This window comes from Salvelinus fontinalis, unplaced genomic scaffold, assembly GCF_029448725.1.
Source record: "Salvelinus fontinalis isolate EN_2023a unplaced genomic scaffold, ASM2944872v1 scaffold_0850, whole genome shotgun sequence".
Taxonomy (NCBI): Eukaryota; Metazoa; Chordata; class Actinopteri; order Salmoniformes; family Salmonidae; genus Salvelinus; species Salvelinus fontinalis.
Window position 1 is genome coordinate 27,924 of NW_026601059.1, and position 20,060 is coordinate 47,983.

The 20,060-nt window shown below is 39.8% G+C and overlaps 1 protein-coding gene across 1 annotated transcript; it reads right to left on the minus strand.

Moving 5' to 3' along the window:
* Positions 1-7,655: 7,655 nt before the first annotated feature.
* On the minus strand, positions 7,656-19,566 carry LOC129847453 (zinc finger protein 544-like). The gene is made up of 6 exons (XM_055915246.1): positions 17,488-19,566; positions 16,928-17,025; positions 16,615-16,792; positions 13,008-13,105; positions 12,695-12,872; positions 7,656-9,058 (listed from the first exon to the last, which is right to left on the minus strand). The coding sequence occupies exons 1-6, from the start codon at positions 17,702-17,704 to the stop codon at positions 8,346-8,348; spliced, it is 1,482 nt and encodes a 493-aa protein (XP_055771221.1). The 5' UTR covers positions 17,705-19,566; the 3' UTR covers positions 7,656-8,345.
* Between the last annotated feature and the right edge of the window lie 494 nt (positions 19,567-20,060).

Below are 20,060 nucleotides of genomic sequence, written 5' to 3' on the forward strand. Positions count from 1 at the left end.
AGTCTATGAATGAAAGTTTAGAATATAGGTGCACACTGGTCGAGAGAAACACTTGAGGTGACAGACAGTGACACATGGACAGACAGTGACACATTCAATACTGCCTTGCACACTCTCGCCTGCATCTAGCTGAAATAGGATTCTATTGGACAAATTCAGGTATGTTTATCCCGGTTTTGTTCCATTTAAGAAACGTTTGTCAACAGAATCGGCTGAATGAATTCACCGCTGATGACGCGTAAACACAGTTCACTTTCACAACTGCCACGTTGTATTTCCTCTCACATCAATTCGCTCACCTTTTCCCTTCGCTTGTGGATGTCAATGCACAACACATCAGCTGTAGGTGACCAGGAGAAAAAACCTTTCCAAACCAAACCATTTCATAACTGCTACACACAGCCTACATCATTGTCGCCATATTAGCTAAAGTAACGTCATAGTCAACACAGCTAATATAAATAACGCGTTAGTAAACCTGCTACAATCATGACAGAGCTCCTCTGTGGAGATGCTACATGTTTCATCATTAATGCTACAGTCCTCCAACAATGGGTGTCATATGAAGCTTTACCACTTGCTCTGTAATAGGAGTAGTATTTTTCCTCGACTCACCTGTGTCCCCGCACATTGACTCTGTACCAGTGCCTCCTGTATATAGCCTCCACATTGACTCTGTACCGGTAATACCTGTATACAGCTTCGCTACTGTTATTTTGCTGCTGCTCTTTAATATTAATTATTTGTATTTTATACATAACACTTATTTTTCTTAAAACTGCATTGTTGGTTAAGGGCTTGTAAGTAAGCATTCCACTGTAAGGTCGACACTTAAAATTTGATTTGATTTGTATTTTGATTTCATTCATACATTTCTTACATGAATTTATTAATATAGAAAATATAAATATTGAAAATATAAATGTTTCGATTTTTTATATATATTGTTGAACATAATATACTTTAAGGGTATATTAGTTCCAGGATCTCTGCTAGTGTTAAAGTTATGGGCCATTTAATACAGAGAAATTAGCATAGTAGGACCTGTAACTTAAGGTTACCTAACACAACCCCGGTTCTATGATATTATAAGCCTCGTTAGGGGCGGAGTCTAGGGAGATCCAATCAAACAACATCTGTCAAGCAACAGCTACTAGCAGACGACTTCACTTCCTATATAATGGCCATAGTCTCTCCCGTCTTCACATCTAAGTACGTTTGTCTTCCATGTGTGAAAGGTAACCTAGTCAACTTCCAACTACCATAGAGCTCATATACTCTCCGATGCCAAGTCTAGACAGGATCATCCCTCAGAGGTCCCCACTCTACTCACCGTATGTGTAGTGATGTCCAGTCAGTAGAACCTCATGAAGGTACATCACCACAACATGCTGCATTACAGATCTCTTGAACAGAGATGCCTTTGAACCATGCCTATGTTGTAGCCATACCTCTGGTGGATTGAGCCATCAAGCCCTCCGGAGGTGTCAGATCCTTGCTACTATAGAACCTCATGATGGTATTTTTTTATTTGTATTTATTTCACCTATATTTAACCAGGTAGGCCAATTGAGAACAAGTTCTCATTTACAACTGTGACCTGGCCAAGATAAAGCAAAGCACTGCGACAAAAACAACAACACAGAGTTACACATAAACAAATGTGCAGTCAATAACACAATAGAAAAATCTATGTACAGTGTGTGCAAATGTAGAAGAGTAGGGAGGTCATCTCAAGGACTCAAGGACTGGAATCATCTCAAGGACTTCATCAGACTGACACTAGTGGAAGTCGTCTCGAGAATTCCAGAAAAATCTGTTTGGTCCTACGCGATGTATATATTTCACTTATACACTAACTTCATCCGTGCCGAGGATGATGCCTGGATAAAAAAGGATTTTCCTCATTGGCTGGTTGTTCTGGAGCAGCCAGGACCTTCTGCCTGAAACTGAAGTGCTGTGTGTTAAAGCATGTACAGTTTAGGTCCTTCTTTGTTGAACAAAGGCAACTGACATCCCCAGACATCAGCTCACCAGGAGCCATGGTGATGACCTGGTGTATTCTCATGGTGGAGGGCACTGCTTTTATGGGTCTTGGCATCATCTCCATCGCACGTTCAACATCGGCACTCTTCACACAGAACAGCTTCACTGACGTGTTTGTCTGATGGAGGCCTTGTAAAGCTCCTGTGCATCGCTGACATCACGGCCCTTAGCCACCAACCTGTCTGCCGTTCTCTTCAACATTCACGATGTGGACTTAGTGGTCAAGTTCCTCAGTGCTCCTTTCCTCTCCTTGCTTCTTTTGTATGCTGTTCTCCACTGTTTACGCTTCTGATGCTGGTCTGTCTCACTTAATAAATCAATTATATTTTCTTTTTCCCCCTGAATCTTGCCCAACTCTCCTACCACCAGACTGTAGACTGAGGGACAGAGCTAAATTGTGTGATTTTAATCAATAATCATGCATTTATTTGATAAAAATACTTTCTCAACAAAATAACACAAATTTATGTTTGCATTAAATGATGTGCACATTTTAATATTAATTTCCCAGGTAAAAATGTATTGAAACGCCTGGGGGACATGAAACAATTCTTGGTGTCAGTTAAAAAAATATGATTTTGTAATAAGAAAGTTTAAATTAACGCTATATTTATTTCAATTCATTATACTGGACATTTCATTTTATAAACAAAATTAGTCAGTGGGACTGAAATATTACCAGAGCTCAAGAATGACCCAAATACTGTTAGAATATAAATTGTTTTCTCTGTCTGTTATTTTTTCACATCTAAATGTGGCCATACAACTCCCTTAAAGTGAAGGTAGCTAAATGTAACCACATGTAACATATGGATCTGCATTAGTATAGCATCACAAGTCCCAATACAAAGTTACACCTCTCTTTTCTATTTTTAGAGTACATAAAACCGATCAGAATTCCAAAGAATGCCGAAGTCATGTCAGAAAGTTTTTTTACAGGCTGTGATGTAATATGGAGGACCCGGCTAGCCAGCCTATTCCCTACAATGTAAACTCTGACCGAAATATCTTCAAATAGATCACTTCAAATTAAACCAAATCGTGTGCACTCATGACTAGTGGTTTCAATAACATCTTCAGCCAACTTACAAGCAAATACTTTATGAATTGACGGTTACAGACAAGCTTGCAAGGTTGTTAGGCAACTAGCCTGCTAATGTTAGCCCTACCAGACCTACCTACTTCAGCTCTGCATGAGTCAGCCAGTGGCTATCAACACCTAGCTAGCTCTAATTTACAGCTTTAATAGCCAATAATAGCCACATTAAAGTAAACCAAAGTTTTGTAAATACACAATACCATCTAACCAGTTATCAAATCATGTTACATGCAGTTATGTTAGCCAGCCAGCTAACATTAGCTATTTTAACCTGATAGCCGAGCCAGCTAACTAGCCTAGCTAGCCAACCACCACAGTAAGTAGTAAGTAGCAAGCCAGAGCCCAACATTGTTAACAACTCGAGACCAAGTAGCACAGGCAGGAGCCCACAGAACACAACTAAAACTAAACCAGCACATCAAAAGCGAAGAAAGCAGAGACTTACAGATTGACGGACCATCTGATGGTAAAAGAGTGGCTGAGTTACTGAAGCGAGAGGCAGGGAGAGAAGTGCTTCTGAGAGAGATGTCGTTTCACCTGGCCAAGGGAGAGTCAGTGAGGCGGGTAATTAGGGTGACCACATGTCCCGGACAGTCCCGCACAATCAAACAATCATGTCCTGCATTTTATCAACAAATTCAAACACTACTAATTTAGAAAAAAAGGTTGATTTGTCCCGTAAAACAGTCTGACATTTCCGACCTGTCTCTTGCAGTCACGTTGCACTTATGAAAATAGACACTGTATATCATAAGGATGTGATAGCCTTAGGCTACTGGTGATGTTAATGCAGTCACGTTACTCTTATGAAAATAGATACTGTATATCATAAGGATGTGATAGCCTTAGCCTACTGGTGATGATAATCCTTAAGAGTCTATTGAAGCACCTGTGCGTCAATCTAAGTAACATAATTTAAAAAAAATCCCCATCCAAATCCATCAGTTTAAGATAAAGATCTGTTTTGTTGCATGGGCTGCGTCTCAATCCATCACATCTGCAAATGTCGGCCTTCCGCCTGTGAGGTGGAAGGTGGTCGCTACAGCGGTTTTTGTCAGACCATAAGACATCCCAAATGTCGGCCTTCCGCCTGTGAGGTGGAAGGTGGTCGCTACAGCGGTTTTTGTCAGACCATAAGACATCCCAAATATCGGGTCTTCTCACGAAAAAATGTCTGTAGCATCCAAACCGTTTGAGCTACAAAATCAAATGGAAAAGGGGAGACTCACCAACATAACGGTGTTCTCTATGTTGCTCATCGGAACTCGTTTGAAGGTAACCTATACACACACATGGAAGTACGGAGGTAGTTTTGTGCCCCAAAAATAAGGGGTTAAATATATGTAAAACAATATATAAAATATTACCTGAGCTTTGTTATATCGCCTAGATATAGGACAGACACTTCAAAACCTTATTACTTAAAATATATATATATGTATTTTTTCCCAGTTAAAACGTGTTTATCAATGCATTTCTATGGGCAATATTAGTAAAGCCCAAATTCAATATTTGATTTAAATATATATATATATTCTTTTTTTATATATATATATGTTTATATATATAGCACCAGTCAAAAGTTTGGACACACCTAACATTGCAGGGTTTTTCTTTATTTTAACTTTTTTCTACATTGCCAAGAGTGTGCAAAGCTGTCATCAAGGCAAAGGGTGGCTACTTTGAAGAATCTCAAACATAAAATATATTTAGATGTGTTTAACACTTTTTTGGTTACTACATGATTCCATATATGTTATTTCATAGTTTTGATGTCTTCACTATTATTCTACAACGCAGAAAATAGTAAAACTAATGAAAATCTCTGGAATGAGTAGGTGTGTCCAAACTTTTGACTGGTACTGTATATTTTTAAACACATATATTTTTTATACCACTCCAGTCTGAGGTCCTGAGATCTCTGGAGCAGGTTTTCATCAAGGATCTCTCTGTACTTTTCTCTGTTCATCTTTGCCTCAATTGTGACTAGCCTCCCAGTCCCTGCCACTGAAAAACATCCTCACAGCATGATTCTGCAACCACCATGCTTCACCGTAGGGAGGGTGCCAGGTTTCCTCCAGACGTCACGCTTGGCATTCAGGCCATTGTTCAATCTTGATTTCATCAGACCAGAGAATCTTGTTTCTCATGGTCTGAGAATCTTTTGGTTGCCTTTTGGCAAACTCTAAGTGGACTGTCATGATGCCTTTTCCTAAGGAGTGGCTTCTGTCTGGCCACTCTACCATAAAGGCCAGACTGGCAGAGTGCTGCAGAGGTGGTTGTCCTTCTGGAAGGTTCTCCCATCTCCACAGAGATGACCAGCCTTTCAAAGCACTTCGTGGCTACATACGTGAGTGCTATGGGTCGGTAGTCATTTAGGTAGGTTACCTTGATGTTCTTTGGGCACAGGGACTATGGTGGTCTGCTTGAAACATGTTGGTATTACAGACTCAGGCAGGGAGAGGTTGAACATGTCAGTGAAGACACTTGCCAGTTGGTCAGCGCATGCTCAGAGTACACGTCCTGGTAATCCGTCTGGCCCTGCGTTGTGATCTGAGGACCCATGCCAAACCTTTTCAGTCTCCTGAGGGGGAATAGGTTTTGTCGTGCCCTCTTTATATAGCCAAAAAAAAAATCATTCTGGAAGCTCCGGTAAACAGTGGTTGTAGTGCACTGCTGCCACCACCAGGCCTGGAGTCCATTTTGACTTTGTTGATAGCGAGCTGTGTTAGCTAGCTGTGCGGCTAAAGACGTAGCAGCTAGCTAACTGGCTACCGATCAACCTAGTGTGTGTATTGAACATTCATATTGGACAACCTTACCTATATAGTAGCACCACCAACCATCAGCCCATTAATATTCCTATTAATTTCAAGCCACACTAAGATGTCACCATACTATTCTTTTGAAGCCCCACTATGTAAGACATAAATAATCAGAGTGGGCCTCCAACTTAAATGTAAACAATGGAGCAAATGCATCACATGTGAATATCACTTGATTATCAGAGGGATGTATTATGACATCAGAACTACTCTGACATTCCAAATCAGGCTTCATCCATATCATGAAGGTGGATATTGATCCAACCATTTCAAAAGTAATGACCGGGCTGATGGAAACAGGATATGCCTGTACACTTTTATAAATGCCGACAGACGATTTGTTAGTTCGTTTGACATGGTGGGGTCTTTTTGTGCCAGTGAAAATGTATAAACGAGAAATGGCAGCATTAATCCTTTATGCGCAAATATTGATTTAATAACGATCATATCTTAGTTAACTTGGAGTCAACGCGATATGTTGTATGTGTAACAGTATAACTTTAAACCGTCCCCTCGCCCCGACACGGGCGCGGACCAGGGACCTTCTGCACACATCAACAACAGTCACCCACGAAGCGTCGTTACCCATCGCTTCACAAAAGCCGCGGCCTTTGCAGAGCAAGGGGCAACACTACTTCTAGGTTTCAGAGCAAGTGACGTAACTGATTGAAATGCTAGTAGCGCGTACCGCTAACTAGCTAGCCATTTCACATCCGTTACATGTGGTCCTCCCTCTACGACTTGGGAACCCATGCAGTTTATTAGGCTACAGATGAAATAAGTTATGAACTTCACAGGGTGGTGAAACTGCATGTGATGAGCTTGATGCTCCTTTCCAATACATTTTGATGGTCTTACTCTGGTGACATGATGATCGATGCTTGGTTACCATTTGACAAATAAAATAATATCTCTCTTATCCATAATAATCTCATCATGTAGGTAGCCTACCAACACTGTATCTGTGTGCTGCAGGCTACAGTGCACGGTACAAGAACACGTTTTCTATTTTACGCAAGTTTTTAAAACCATCAGTGGAGTTGAAAATGTGATGGAAACCAATTTAACTTGTATTTTTCATTCGATACATGGGAATTTAACAGGAAACGTTATTCTTCTTGTGCACTACGTCATAACTCAAAGCCTTTTATCCACAATAAGTCTGTTTGATGCAAACATTTCTGGTGGGAAAATGTGTATATAGTTTTATGCAGATTTGAGAATATTCACATGGAAATCTGGCGCAAATTGCATGGAAACTTAGCTACTAAGGTGGATATTGATCCAACACCACGTATTCAAACCAGCCCACTGGGCACAGACGTGTTGAACGTCTAGTTTCTCTTTACATTTCTCTGAGTCGTCAACTAAAGTGAATTCAACATGAAATCAACACAAAATGTCACCAGTCATTGGATTTAGGTTGCCAGTTCGGTGAAAAATAAAAAATACCTGATGTTCATGGCTTTTTACATATCGAATCAGTTTTCCACATTAATCAAACATCATCACATAGATTTGTTTTGTTGAAATGACGTGGAAACAAAGTTTATTCAACCAGTGGGAGGCTTGTAAATGACCCCAGGAAAGTAAAACGAAGAACTCTTCATTGAGACAATGATAAACAGCAATCCGTGGGAGAGTTGTGGTGGATATTACAAAATAAGGATCTGCTGGAGTCCAAGTCAAACCAGATTCTTTATTTCTGAGCTCAGAGAGAATAACAGTTACACAGCGCAGTGTAGACAGTCTGAATTCCTGAAGCATTGGGTGATGAGCACAAACCTTTTTAGTTTCCTGTTCCTGGGCGGGACTTTATTCATACACAGGTGCAGCTGGTATTTATTCAAGGACACAGGTGCAGCTGGTTTGCAACACAGGATGATACTCCCAGGAACAGGAGATTATAATAGAACAGTTTCACAAGGTTAGTCACATACTCAGATATGTGGACACATACAATTAACATTTTGCATTACAGAGTCTGTGAACATTTTAATTTCATTAAATCATCAGTGGACCAACAATGCAAATGTAAACAATGGAACAAATGCATCACATCCAAATATCACTGTATTATCTGTAGTACTGGAGGAATGACACACCCAGATAAACACACACACAGAGTTTTAAAAAGGACAATTTAAACACATGGAATCTGATCTACTATATATATTCACCTCATGTTTTCTAATAATAACATAAAAATATATGTTTGAGTATACTTTGTACCATTTAATTTCATATGGTACAAACAAGTAAACACATTCTCAATCAACAACAAAAGACAATTAGAGCAATGTGTATGTTCTCTGATGAATTGTAAGTCAATTTGATGTAAAATATCAATATTCACACTAGAAGTAAGTATTCTCTCATGTGTGGATTCTCACATGTCTTTTAAGTGACTGTGATGAGTAATATGTCTTCCCACAGTCTGAGCATTTGTAAGGCTTCTCCCCTGTGTGTATTCTCTCATGTGTTTCCAAGTAGCTTTTCCGTCTAAAACTTTTTTCACACTGGGAGCAGTGGTAAAGCTTCTCCCCTGTGTGTATTATCTCATGTTGTTTCAGGGCCCCTAAACAGTTAAAACACTTCCCACACCGGTAGCAGTGGTAAGGCTTCTCCCCTGTGTGTATTCGCTCGTGAGCTTTCATGGTTTCAAAGTGACTAAAACTCTTGCCACACTGGGAGCAGTGGTAAGGCTTCTCCCCTGTGTGTATTCGCTCGTGAACTTTCATGTTTCCAAAGTGACTAAAACTATTTCCACATTGGGAGCAGTGGTAAGGCTTCTCCCCTGTGTGTATTCTCTCATGTCGTTTCATGGTATCAAAGTGACTAAAACTCTTGCCACACTGGGAGCAGTGGTAAGGCTTCTCCCCTGTGTGTATTCGCTCGTGAACTTTCATGTTTCCAAAGTGACTAAAACTCTTTCCACATTGGGAGCAGTGGTAAGGCTTCTCCCCTGTGTGTATTCTCTCATGTCGTTTCAGGGCCCCTAACCGGTTAAAACACTTGCCACACTGGGAGCAGAGGTGTCGACTTGCTGGTTTGGACGTCTTTGGGTCATCCAAGTTTGGTTTTCCTCCTGCCAAAGACAGTGTTTATTTTAAGACAGACCAGAATGAAATCTCCACATGATAAAACTGCCTTGCTATGAGGATTAAACCAAATCAGATCCCTCAATAACCTGAGGCCAGCTTTCAAACGTTTCATAATTTAAAACAATCTTTGTGTGATTTCAAAACAAATGTTGTAGAGCATCCTGGTAATTACTGATATGTTTACATTACTTATGTTTATTTCTGTTTTATAAGTTAGAACACAAAACACTAGACAGTTCTATGACACTCAAGACAGACATCGCTGGATTCCTATCGAGCAGGTGGTTGTAAATATGTAACCTTCATAGTTGTATGATACAGAATGCGACCTACACACTTCCTTAAAACCTGAAATAAGTAAATAAGTAAAAAAGGTGGTCTGTGGTCACCACCTGCAGAACCACTCCTTTATTGGGGGTGTCTTGCTAATTGCCTATAATTTCCACCTTTTGTCTATTCCATTTGCACAACAGCATGTGAAATGTATTGTCAATCAGTGTTGTTTCCTAAGTGGACAGTTTGATTTCACAGAAGTGTGATTGACTTGGAGTTTCATTGTGTTGTTTAAGTGTTCCCTTTATTTTTTTGAGCAGTGTATATAACCTTCATAGTTGTATGATACAGAATGCGACCTACACACTTCCTTAAACATAAAATAAGTATAAATAAGTAAAAAAGCAAAAAATTCTCCTTTGCAAAGATAATCCATTTACCTGACCGGTGTGGGATATTGTTTAACACTTTTTTGGTTACTCTATGATTCCATAAGTGTTATTTCATAGTTTGGATGTCTTCACTATTATTCTACAATGTAGAAAATAGTAAAAATAAAGAAAAACCCTTGAATGAGTAGTTGTGTCCTGACTTTTGACTGGTAGTGTATGTGGTCGATTCCGTGGGAAAGTCAACCTGAACATGTGTGACGGAGGTGAGAACGTGCCGTAAACTCACTCCACAGCTAGCTTGAAACGTCACAGATGGAGCTATCCAACTGGTACCTTTTGTATAGCTCAATAGGTTCATTGTCAAGTAGAGCGGTCACATGTGTTGAGAAGCAGAGGATCACTAGTTTGAGCCAAGCATGGGGTCAGAGGAGGAAGCTAAACTGTAAGCAGCACACTGATGTCAGCTACATGAACAAAAAAAATGAGTCATTTCCAAATGAAACAATGTTCTGTAAAGTCTATATGTTGGAGTTCATTTGACCTGTTAAAGTAGAAAATGGAATTAATTTTGTCGACGGAGCACAAGTCTCACAAATGTTTTTCTTCATTTAATTAATTTCACAGCTTTTAGAAAAGGCTTACAAAGCTTGTTTAAAAATATATACATACAGTTGATGTCTGAAGTTTACATACACTTATGTTGGAGTCTTTAAAACTAGTTTTTCAACCACTCCACAAATTTCTTATTTCACTTAAAATTCACTGTATGTTTCAAAGGCCTACCTGCAAACTCAGTGCCTCTTTGCTTGACAACATGGAAAAATCAAAATAAATTAGCCAAGACATCAGAAACAAAATTGTAGACCTCCACAAGTCTGGTTCATCCTTGGGAGCAATTTCCAAATGCCTGAAGGTACCACGTTCATCTGTACAAACAATAGTATGCAAGAATAAACACCATGGGACCACGCGGCCGTCATACTGCTCAGGATGGCCGCGTACGTGCGAAAAGTGCAAATCAATCCCAGAACAGCAGCAAAGGACCGTGTGGAGATGCAGGAGGAAACAGATACAAAAGTATCTACATCCACAGTAAAACAAGTCCTATTTCGACATAACCTGAAAGGCTGCTCAGCAAGGAAGAAGCCCCTGCTCCAAAACCGCCATAAAAAAGCCAGATTCCGATTTGCAACTGCACATGGGGACAAAGATCGTACTTTTTGGAGAAATGTCCTCTGGTCTGATGAAACAAAAATAGAACTGTTTGGCCATAATGACCATTGTTATGTTTGGAGGAAAAAGGGGGAGAATTGAAAGCCGGAGAACACCATCCCAACCGTGAAGCACGGGGGTGGCAGCATCATGTTGTGGGGCTGCTTTGCTGCAGGAGTGATAAAAGAATTAAAAGGTTAAAGATAATGATTAAATAATTAAACCCGGAAACTTAACTATAAGGGAGTATAGGTTAGGATATATAAGGAATAATAAAAATATTATCCAGAAGTCCAACTAGGTTGGATTGGGGAGAGAGAGGAATGTGTGTGTGTATGCCTAAAGAAAGCACAAAGGACAATTAAACTGTGTTTGAACTGACCCGGCTATAACTCTGAGAAAGTACGATAGGACAGGGATTACCACTCCAGGTTTCCCTTATCTGGGGGGGGAATGTTACTGTCAGCTGGGTAGTGATAAACTGTGGTGAGAATTCTGGAGAAGAAGACAGCTCTCCTAATGTTAGTGTGCATGTGTAAGTGAGAAGAATGGTATAAAAGGAATGTCTTTGTATATGAACTGCAGAACGTTCTCGTGAATAAATTGTACAAGTCCTTGCCTAATCATTATTAAACCTATGGTCTTACAAACCTCGGGGATTAGTCAAAGTTTATTGATTATTAGTTATTATCATTGGGATTGAAAATTCTCATGACAAGGAGGGACTGGTGCACTTCACAAAATAGATGGCATCATGAGGGAGGAAAATTATGTGGATATATTGAAGCAGCATCTCAAGACATCAGTCAGGAAGTTAAAGCTTGGTCGTAAATGGGTCTTCCAAATGAACAATGACCCCAAGCATGCTTCCAAAGTTGTGACAAAATGGCTTAACGACAACAAAGTCAAGGTATTGGAGTGGCCATCACAAAGCCCTGACCTCAATCCTATAGAAAATGTGGGCAGAACTGAAAAAGCGTGTGCGAGCAAGGTTACACCAGCTCTGCCAGGAGGAATGGGACAAAATTTACCCAACTTTTGTGGGAAGCTTGTGGAAGGGGCTTCCTGAAACGTTTGACAAAGGTTAAACAATTTAAAGGCAATGCTACCAAATACGAATTGAGTGTATGTAAACTCCTGACCCACTGGGAATGTGATGAAAGAAATAAAAGCTGAAATAAATCTCTATTATTCTGTCATTTCACATTCTTAAAATAAAGTGGTGATCCTAACTAACCTAAGACAGGGAATTTTTACTAGGATTAAATGTCAGGAAATGTGAAAAAATGAGTTTAAATGTATTTGGCTAAGGTGTATGTAAACTTCCGACTACAACTGTACATTTGCATGTTCTGTAGATCAGATGTTAATGACGCAATACAGACCACATTGAAGTGTCTGGAGTTTTGTCTGCGTCTTCTAGAGTCTTGTAAAGATAGGGGATTGACTGGGACAGGCAATGTAACATCCATAATGTATTTAGGGAAGGTTTCTGGAAAACATGCAGGTTATATCGGATCATCTTGAAACGTTCTCTCTAAAGCTAACTTTCATCAAGGTTTTATGTGGTCAATTGGTTTCTCTTTTCATTGGCAGAATCCTTTTTCAGTGTTATGATATTCATAACATCCATATCCACCAGTCTATCTTCCTGTCAACTAACAGAACTCTGCTGGTTGTCCTGGTAACAGATACCAGTGGGCAGATATATTGTATTTGTTCAAACTAAACTACAGCACTTACTTTGATGTGTCAAATCTGATCCTTTCTTCTCTCCTCCTCCTCTCACAGTTCCACTCAGCACCGTTGTTTTCCTGCAGTCCACCAGCAGCACAGACAACCTCTTCATACCCAGCAGTAAGGCGCTACCGGGAGATGCACGACACGGGGACTCCGGGAGGGAGGAAGGGCTAGCGTTGTCCTTGTAACCATAAAGAGGGGACACAGACACATATCATTATGGATGCTGATGCCACTGTTGTCATGAAATGTTTTACAGAAACACAGCCCAGACCCAGACGGAGCAAGCTGTATGCTAGACCAGACCAAGCTGTACCATCTGGTGTTCTGATCTGGAGAGACTCTTCTCTGCCTCGTCAGCATCAGGATGTTGTTGAGGCTCCCCAGAGGATCCACAATAGTCGTGTCTCTCTCCTGTGTTAATGAGAACATCAAACAGATGGTAAACTTATGACCATTGTCGTGGAAATATTGATTCAAATATTTCTCAGATACCGGAGCTTACATAAACTAGTTTTAATGACTCCAACCTAAGTGTATCAACCACTCCACAAATTTCTTGTTAACAAACTTGATAAAATAATTTATATGTTTAAAGATAATGGTTAAATAATTCTACCCAAAAACCTAACTATTAGGGATTATAGTTTATGTAGCAGGTATGAGGAATAATTAAAGTATTAAACGTAAATCCAACAGGGATCAAAGGAGGCCTGGAAGGGGGAGAAATGTGTGTGCCTAAGAAAATACTGAGCACAATTAAACTGTGTTTGACTCGACCCGGCTACAACTCTGAGAAATGTATAATAGGACAGGGAGTACCTCTCAAGGTTTCCCTAAACTCGGGGGAATGGAACTGTCGGCTGGGTAGTGATATACAGTGGTGAGAACTCTGGAGAAGAAGATAACTCACCTAATGTTTGTGTGCATGTGTGTGCGTAAGTAAGGAGCATGGTATAAAATGGATGTCTTTGTATAATTCAACGGCAGAGTGCTCTAGTGAATAAACATTTGACTATTGTAAGCTGGGAATTCTGTCTGTTTCACTTAAACCAGAACCTTACAAACGCTGGGTTGCAGACCGAGTAGATTAATTGAAGTTTATGAACATTGATAACAAAATTCTCATATCAAAACTATAGTTTAGGCAAGTCGGTTAGGACATCTACTTTGTGCATGACACAAGTAATTTTCCCAACAATTGTTTACAGACAGATTATTTCACTATCACAATTCTAGTGGGTCAGAAGTTTACATACACTAAGTTGACTGTGCCTTTACACAGCTTGGAAAATTCCAGAAAATGATGTCATGTCTTCAGATGGGCTAAGCTTCAGATGGGCTAATTGATATAATTTGAGTCAATTGGAGGTGTACCTGTGGATGTATTTCAAGGCCTACCTTCAAACTCAGTGCCTCTTTGCTTGACATCATGGGAAAATCAAAAGAAATCAGCCAAGACCTCAGAAAATTGCAGACCTCCATAAGTCTGGCTCATCCTTGGGAGCAATTTCCAAATGCTTGAAGATACCACGTTCATCTGTACAAACAATAGTACGCAAGTATAAACACCATGGGACCACGCAGCCGTCATACCGCTCAGGAAGGAGACGCGTTATGTCTCCTAGAGATGAACGTACTTTGGTGCGAAAAGTGAAAATCAATCCCAGAACAACAGCAAAGGACCTTGTGAAGATGCTGGAGGAAACAGGTACAAAAGTATCTATATCCACAGTAAAACGAGTCCTATATCAACATAATCTGAAAGGCCGCTCAGCAAGGAAGGAAGAAGCCACAGCTCCAAAACCGCCATAAAAAAGCTAGACTACGGTTTGCAACTGCACATGGGGACAAAGACTGTACTTTTTGGAGAAATGTCCTCTGGTCTGATGAAACAAAAATAGAACTGTTTGTCCATAATGATCATCGTTATGTTTGGAGTAAAAAGGGGGAGAATTGAAAGCCAAAGAACACCATCCCATCCGTGAAGCATCGAGGTGGCAGCATCATGTTGTGGGGGTGCTTTGCTGCAGGAGGGACTGGTGCAAATCACAAAAAAGATGGCATTATGAGGAATTAAAAGTATGTGAATATATTGAAGCAACATCTCAAGACATCAGTCAGGAAGTTAAAGCTTGGTCGCAAATGGATCTTCCAAATGGACAATGACCCCAAGCATACTTCCAAAGTTGGGGCAAAATGGCTTAAGGACAACAAAGTCAAGGTATTGGAGTGGCCATCACAAAGCCATGACCTCAATCCTATAGAAAATGTGTGGGCAGAACTGAAAAAGCATGTGAGAGCAAGGAGGCCTACAAACCTGACTCAGTTACACCAGCTCTGTCAGGAGGAATGGGCCTCCTAATTGAGTGTATAAACTTCTGACCCACTGGGATGTGATGAAAGAAATAAAAGCTGAAATCAATCATTCTCTCAACTATTATTCTGACATTTCACATTCTTAAAATAAAGTGGTGATCTGAACTGACCTAAGAAAGGGAATTTTTACTAGGATTAAATGTCAGGAATTGTGAAAAACAGAGCTTAAATGTAATTGGCTAAGGTGTATGTAAACTTCTGACTTCAACTGTATTTGGGCTGCTATTTCTGAGGCTGGTAACTGTCATGAACTTATCCTCTTCATCAGAAGTAACTCTGGGTCATTCCTGTGGTGGTCCTTAAGGTAATGATGGACTGTTGTTTCTCTTTGCTTATTTGAGCTGTTCTTGACATAATATGGACTTGGTCTTTTACCAAATAGGGATATCTTCTGTATATCATCCCTACCTTGTTACAAAACTAACTATTTTGGCTCAATCATATTTACTTCACTAGGTTAGGGGGCAGTATTCGGAATTTTGGATGAAAAGCGTGCCCAAATTAAACTCCCTGCTACTCAGGACCAGAAACTAGGATATGCATATAAGTAGTAGAATAGAAAACACTCTAAAGTTTCCAAAACTGTTAAAATAATGTCTGTGAGTATAACAGAACTCATATGGCAGGCGAAAACCTGAGACAAATCAGGAAGTGGGAAATCTGAGGTTTGTAATATCATTTAATTGATTGCCTATCAAATACACAGTGTCTATGGGGCCAGATTGCACTTCCCAAGGCTTCCAGTCGATGTCAACAGTCTTTAGAACGTTGTTTGAGGCTTATATTGTGGAAGGGGGTCGAATAAGAGCTGTTTCTAGAAGTGGCTGAGGCCAATGAGCCGTTTACTGCGCGGTCACGCGGGCGCGACGTTCCTTCTTTTTCCTCTGTAATGAAAATTGTCCGGTTGGAATACTATTGAAGATTTAAGATAAAAAGACCCTAAGGATTGATTGTAAACATCGTTTGACATATTTCTACGAACTGTAATGGAACTCTTTTGACTTTTTGTCTGGATTTTGCGCTCGCGCATTGTGCCTTTGGAATAGTGAACTAAACGCGTGAACAAAACGGAGGTATTTGGACATAAATATGGACGTAATAGAACAAAACAAACATTTCTTGTGGAAGTGGGAGTCCATTCCGACAAAGATCAGCAAAGGGAAGTGAAGATTTATAATGCTATTTCTGACTTTTGTTGACTCCACAACTTGGAGGGTAACTGTATGGCTTGCTTTGGTGGCTGAACGCTGTACTCAGATTATTGAATATTGTGCTTTTGCCATAAAGCTTTTTTGAAATCTGACACAGCGGTTGCATTAAGAACAAGTTTATCTTTAATTCTATGTAAAACATGTATCTTTCATCAAAGTTTATGATGAGTATTTCTGTTTGTGGCTTTGCAATTTCTCTGGATGTTTTGGAGGCATTTCTGAACATGGCGCCAATGTAAACTGAGGTTTTTGGATATAAATATGAACTTTATCAAACAAAACATACATGTATTGTGTATATTGTATTTGTTCAAACTAAACTACAGCACTTACTTTGATGTGTCAAATCTGATCCTTTCTTCTCTCCTCCTCCTCTCACAGTTCCACTCAGCCCCGTTGTTTTCCTGCAGTCCACCAGCAACACAGACAACCTCTTCATACCCATCAGTAAGGAGCTACCGGGAGAGGTACGACACGGGGACTCCGGGAGGGTGAAAGGGCTAGCGTTGTCCTGGTATCCATAAAGAGGGGACACAGACACATATCATTATGGATGCTTATGTAACGGTTGTCATAAAGTGATTTACAGAAATCCAGCCCAGATCCAGATAGAGCAAGCTGTATGCTAGACCAGACTAAGCTGTACCATCTGGTGTTCTGATCTGGAGAGACTCTTCTCTGCCTCGTCAGCATCAGGATGTTGTTGAGGCTCCCCAGAGGATCCACAATAGTCATGTCTCTCTCCTGTGTGAACGAGAACATCAAACAAATGGTAAACTATTGATCTTCTATTGCAATCACAGAGTCTTACAAGAGGCATGAATATGTCTAAAAAGGGCCTAAAATGACCACTTTCATCTTGATTTCCTAAAAAAATATTTGTGATGCAAATGTAAAAGGGTCGTTCCTCAAAATGGGTTCCTTTTGCATCCCTTTGATATTTTAAGTAGAACATATGCACCAATATTGAATTTTAAAAGACTGTTATACTAGATGAGGGGAACTTTAATATAGACCACATGGAGAATTCAATACATCTAATTGAAACGTCCTAAAAATATATGAACCAATGGCAGATCGACCCTTTACAATTCCTACAGTACTGAACAACATATTCAAGTGTAGAACTTCAGTAGAATGCCCCTTAAAAACCCCACATTAGTTCAACAACTGCATAGTTTGTGTCCCTGTTAAGACAATACTCACTGGTGTAAATCGGATCTTCTGTCTCCTCCTTTTTCACTCCCAAAACGTCTTCCTCCTTCACCTTTATTGAGATAGCCTCCTCTTCCTCTCTAAAAGGTTCTTTCTCTTCTTTCACTATAACAGCCTCCACTTCCTCCTTTTTCATTCTGAAAGATTCTTTCTCCATACAGCAGACCTCCTCTTCATTAGCAAGGGAGGAGTAGTTTAGTGAACTCATGGTCAGGGACGTTAGCTAGCTAGCTAGTTTGATAGCATTAGCGACTAGCCTAGTGCTAGGCTCAGTATCAATCTTTAACAAGTTTGCAAATTGAACAAGCACATTATGTTAAAGTTAACCAGTAGATACGTCAACCGAAATTTGTTTAAAACACTGAGATTAGCTAATGTACAATAACATGGTCTAAAGCGTCAATCTTTCAGTTTTATGTTGGCTAGCAAGCTACCGAGGTGGTTGAAAGAGTAGCCGTGTTGTTGTTCCTGAAGAAGCGTCCCGTCCAGTCCATTATACGTCACGCAAGAAGCATCACCTGAAATACGCATATCGCCATCTGCTGGCTGGAGTGGGTAACGCAGTTTGGAAACAATAGTTACTACACTTTTGTATTGGAAAGAACGTCATAATAATTTAACAATAAACTGATATATTTTCTCTTACGTCTTACAAATAATACGTTCCTGTACACAGACGTAGAAGCTTAAAATATGAATATGTAGATGATGAATAAATACTTATATGAATAGGTAGTGTGTTAATACACATTTGTGTTAATACTCTGTTCATTTATCACATTCGTTTTTATCTAGATGTGACCATACTTTTCCCTTAAAGTTACGCTCTATAAGATACAAATCATACTGTAAACAATAGAGCAAATGCATCACATCGCAAATTGCACTTGAATATCTGTAGTGCCATGCACTGAGTCTACAAAACATTAAGAACACCTGCTCCTTCCATGACTTAGACTGACCAGGTGAATCCAGGCTAAAGCTATGATCCCTTATTGATGTCACTAGTTAAATCCACTTCAATCAATGTAGGTGAAGGGGAGGAGTCAGGTCAAATAAGGATTTTTAAGCCTTGAGACATGGGACATGGATTGTGCATGTGTGCCATTCAGAGGGTGAATGGGGAAGACAACATATTTAAGTGTCTTTGAACGGGGGATGGTAGTACGTGCCAGGCTCATCGGTTTGTGTCAAGAACTGCAAAGTTGCTGGGTTTTCCACCATCCAAACAGTGGCGGTCAGTGCCGTTTAAGATGAGGCAGGACGATTTGTTTATTCATGGCCTTATTTCTATTACAGCATATTAGATGACTGTCATTCATATTCCATTCACCCTGTTCAATGTAACAGCAATAGGTTTAGGCTACTACATGATACTAACATTTCCCCTATACCCATCATAAGGTTGCTACAACCTAGCCTATGAATGAAAGTTTAGAATGTAGGTGCACACAGGTCAAGAGAAACATTTGAGGTGACAGACAGTGACACATGGACAGACACATTCAATACTGCCTTGCACACTCCTGCCTGCATCTAGCTGAAATAGAGATTCTATTGGACAAATTCAGGTATGTTAATCCCAGTTTTGTTCCGTTAAAGAAATGTTTGTCAACAGAATCGGCTGAATGAATTCACCCCTGATGACGCGTAAACACAGTTCACTTTCACAACTGCCACGTTGTATTTCCTCTCACATCAATACGCTCACCTTTTCCCTTCGCTTGTGGACGTCAGTGCACAACACATCAGCTGTAGGTGACCAGGAGAAAAAACCTTTCCAAACCAAACCATTTCATAACTGCTACACACAGCATCGTTGTCACCATATTAGCTAAAGTAACGTCATAGTCAACACAGCTAATATAACGCGTTAGTAAACCTGCTACAATCATGACAGAGCTCCTCTGTGGAGATGCTACATGTTTCATCATTAGATGCTACAGTCCTCCAACAATGGGTGTCATATGAAGCTTTACCACTTGCTCTGTAATAGGAGTAGTATTTTTCCTTGACTCACCCGGTACTTCCTGTATACAGCCTCCACATTGACACTGTACCGGTAATCCTGTATACAGCCTCCACATTGACTCTGTCCCGGAAATACCTGTATATAGCCTCCACATTGACTCTGTACCGGTACCCCCTGTGTATAGCCTCCACATTGACTCTGTACCAGTAATACCTGTATATAGCCTCCACATTGACTCTGTACCGGTAATACCTGTATACAGCCTCGCTACTGTTATTTTACTGCTGCTCTTTAATATTATTTATTTGTATTTTATACTTAACACTTATTTTTCTTAAAACTGCATTGTTGGTTAAGGGCTTGTAAGTAAGCATTCCACTGTAAGGCCGTCACTTAAAATTTGATTTGATTTGTATTTTGATTTCATTCATACATTTCTTACATGAATTTATTAATATAGAAAATATAAATATAGAAAATATAAATGTTTCGATTTTTTTATATATATTGTTGAACATATACATTAAATAAGGGTATATTAGTTCCAGGATCTCTGCTAGTGTTAAAGTTATGGGCAATTTAATACAGAGAA

Bases quoted from the DNA above. Each gene is read 5' to 3' on its own strand.
- LOC129847453 (XM_055915246.1), bottom strand. From the start codon at position 17,704: ATGAGTTCACTAAACTACTCCTCCCTTGCTAATGAAGAGGAGGTCTGC. The intron at 17,026-17,487 runs GTGAGTATTGTC...TCGTTCACACAG, and splicing joins AGAAGATCCGATTTACACCA to GAGAGAGACATGACTATTGT. The intron at 12,873-13,007 runs GTACAGCTTGGT...TATGGTTACAAG, and splicing joins CCAGATCAGAACACCAGATG to GACAACGCTAGCCCTTCCTC.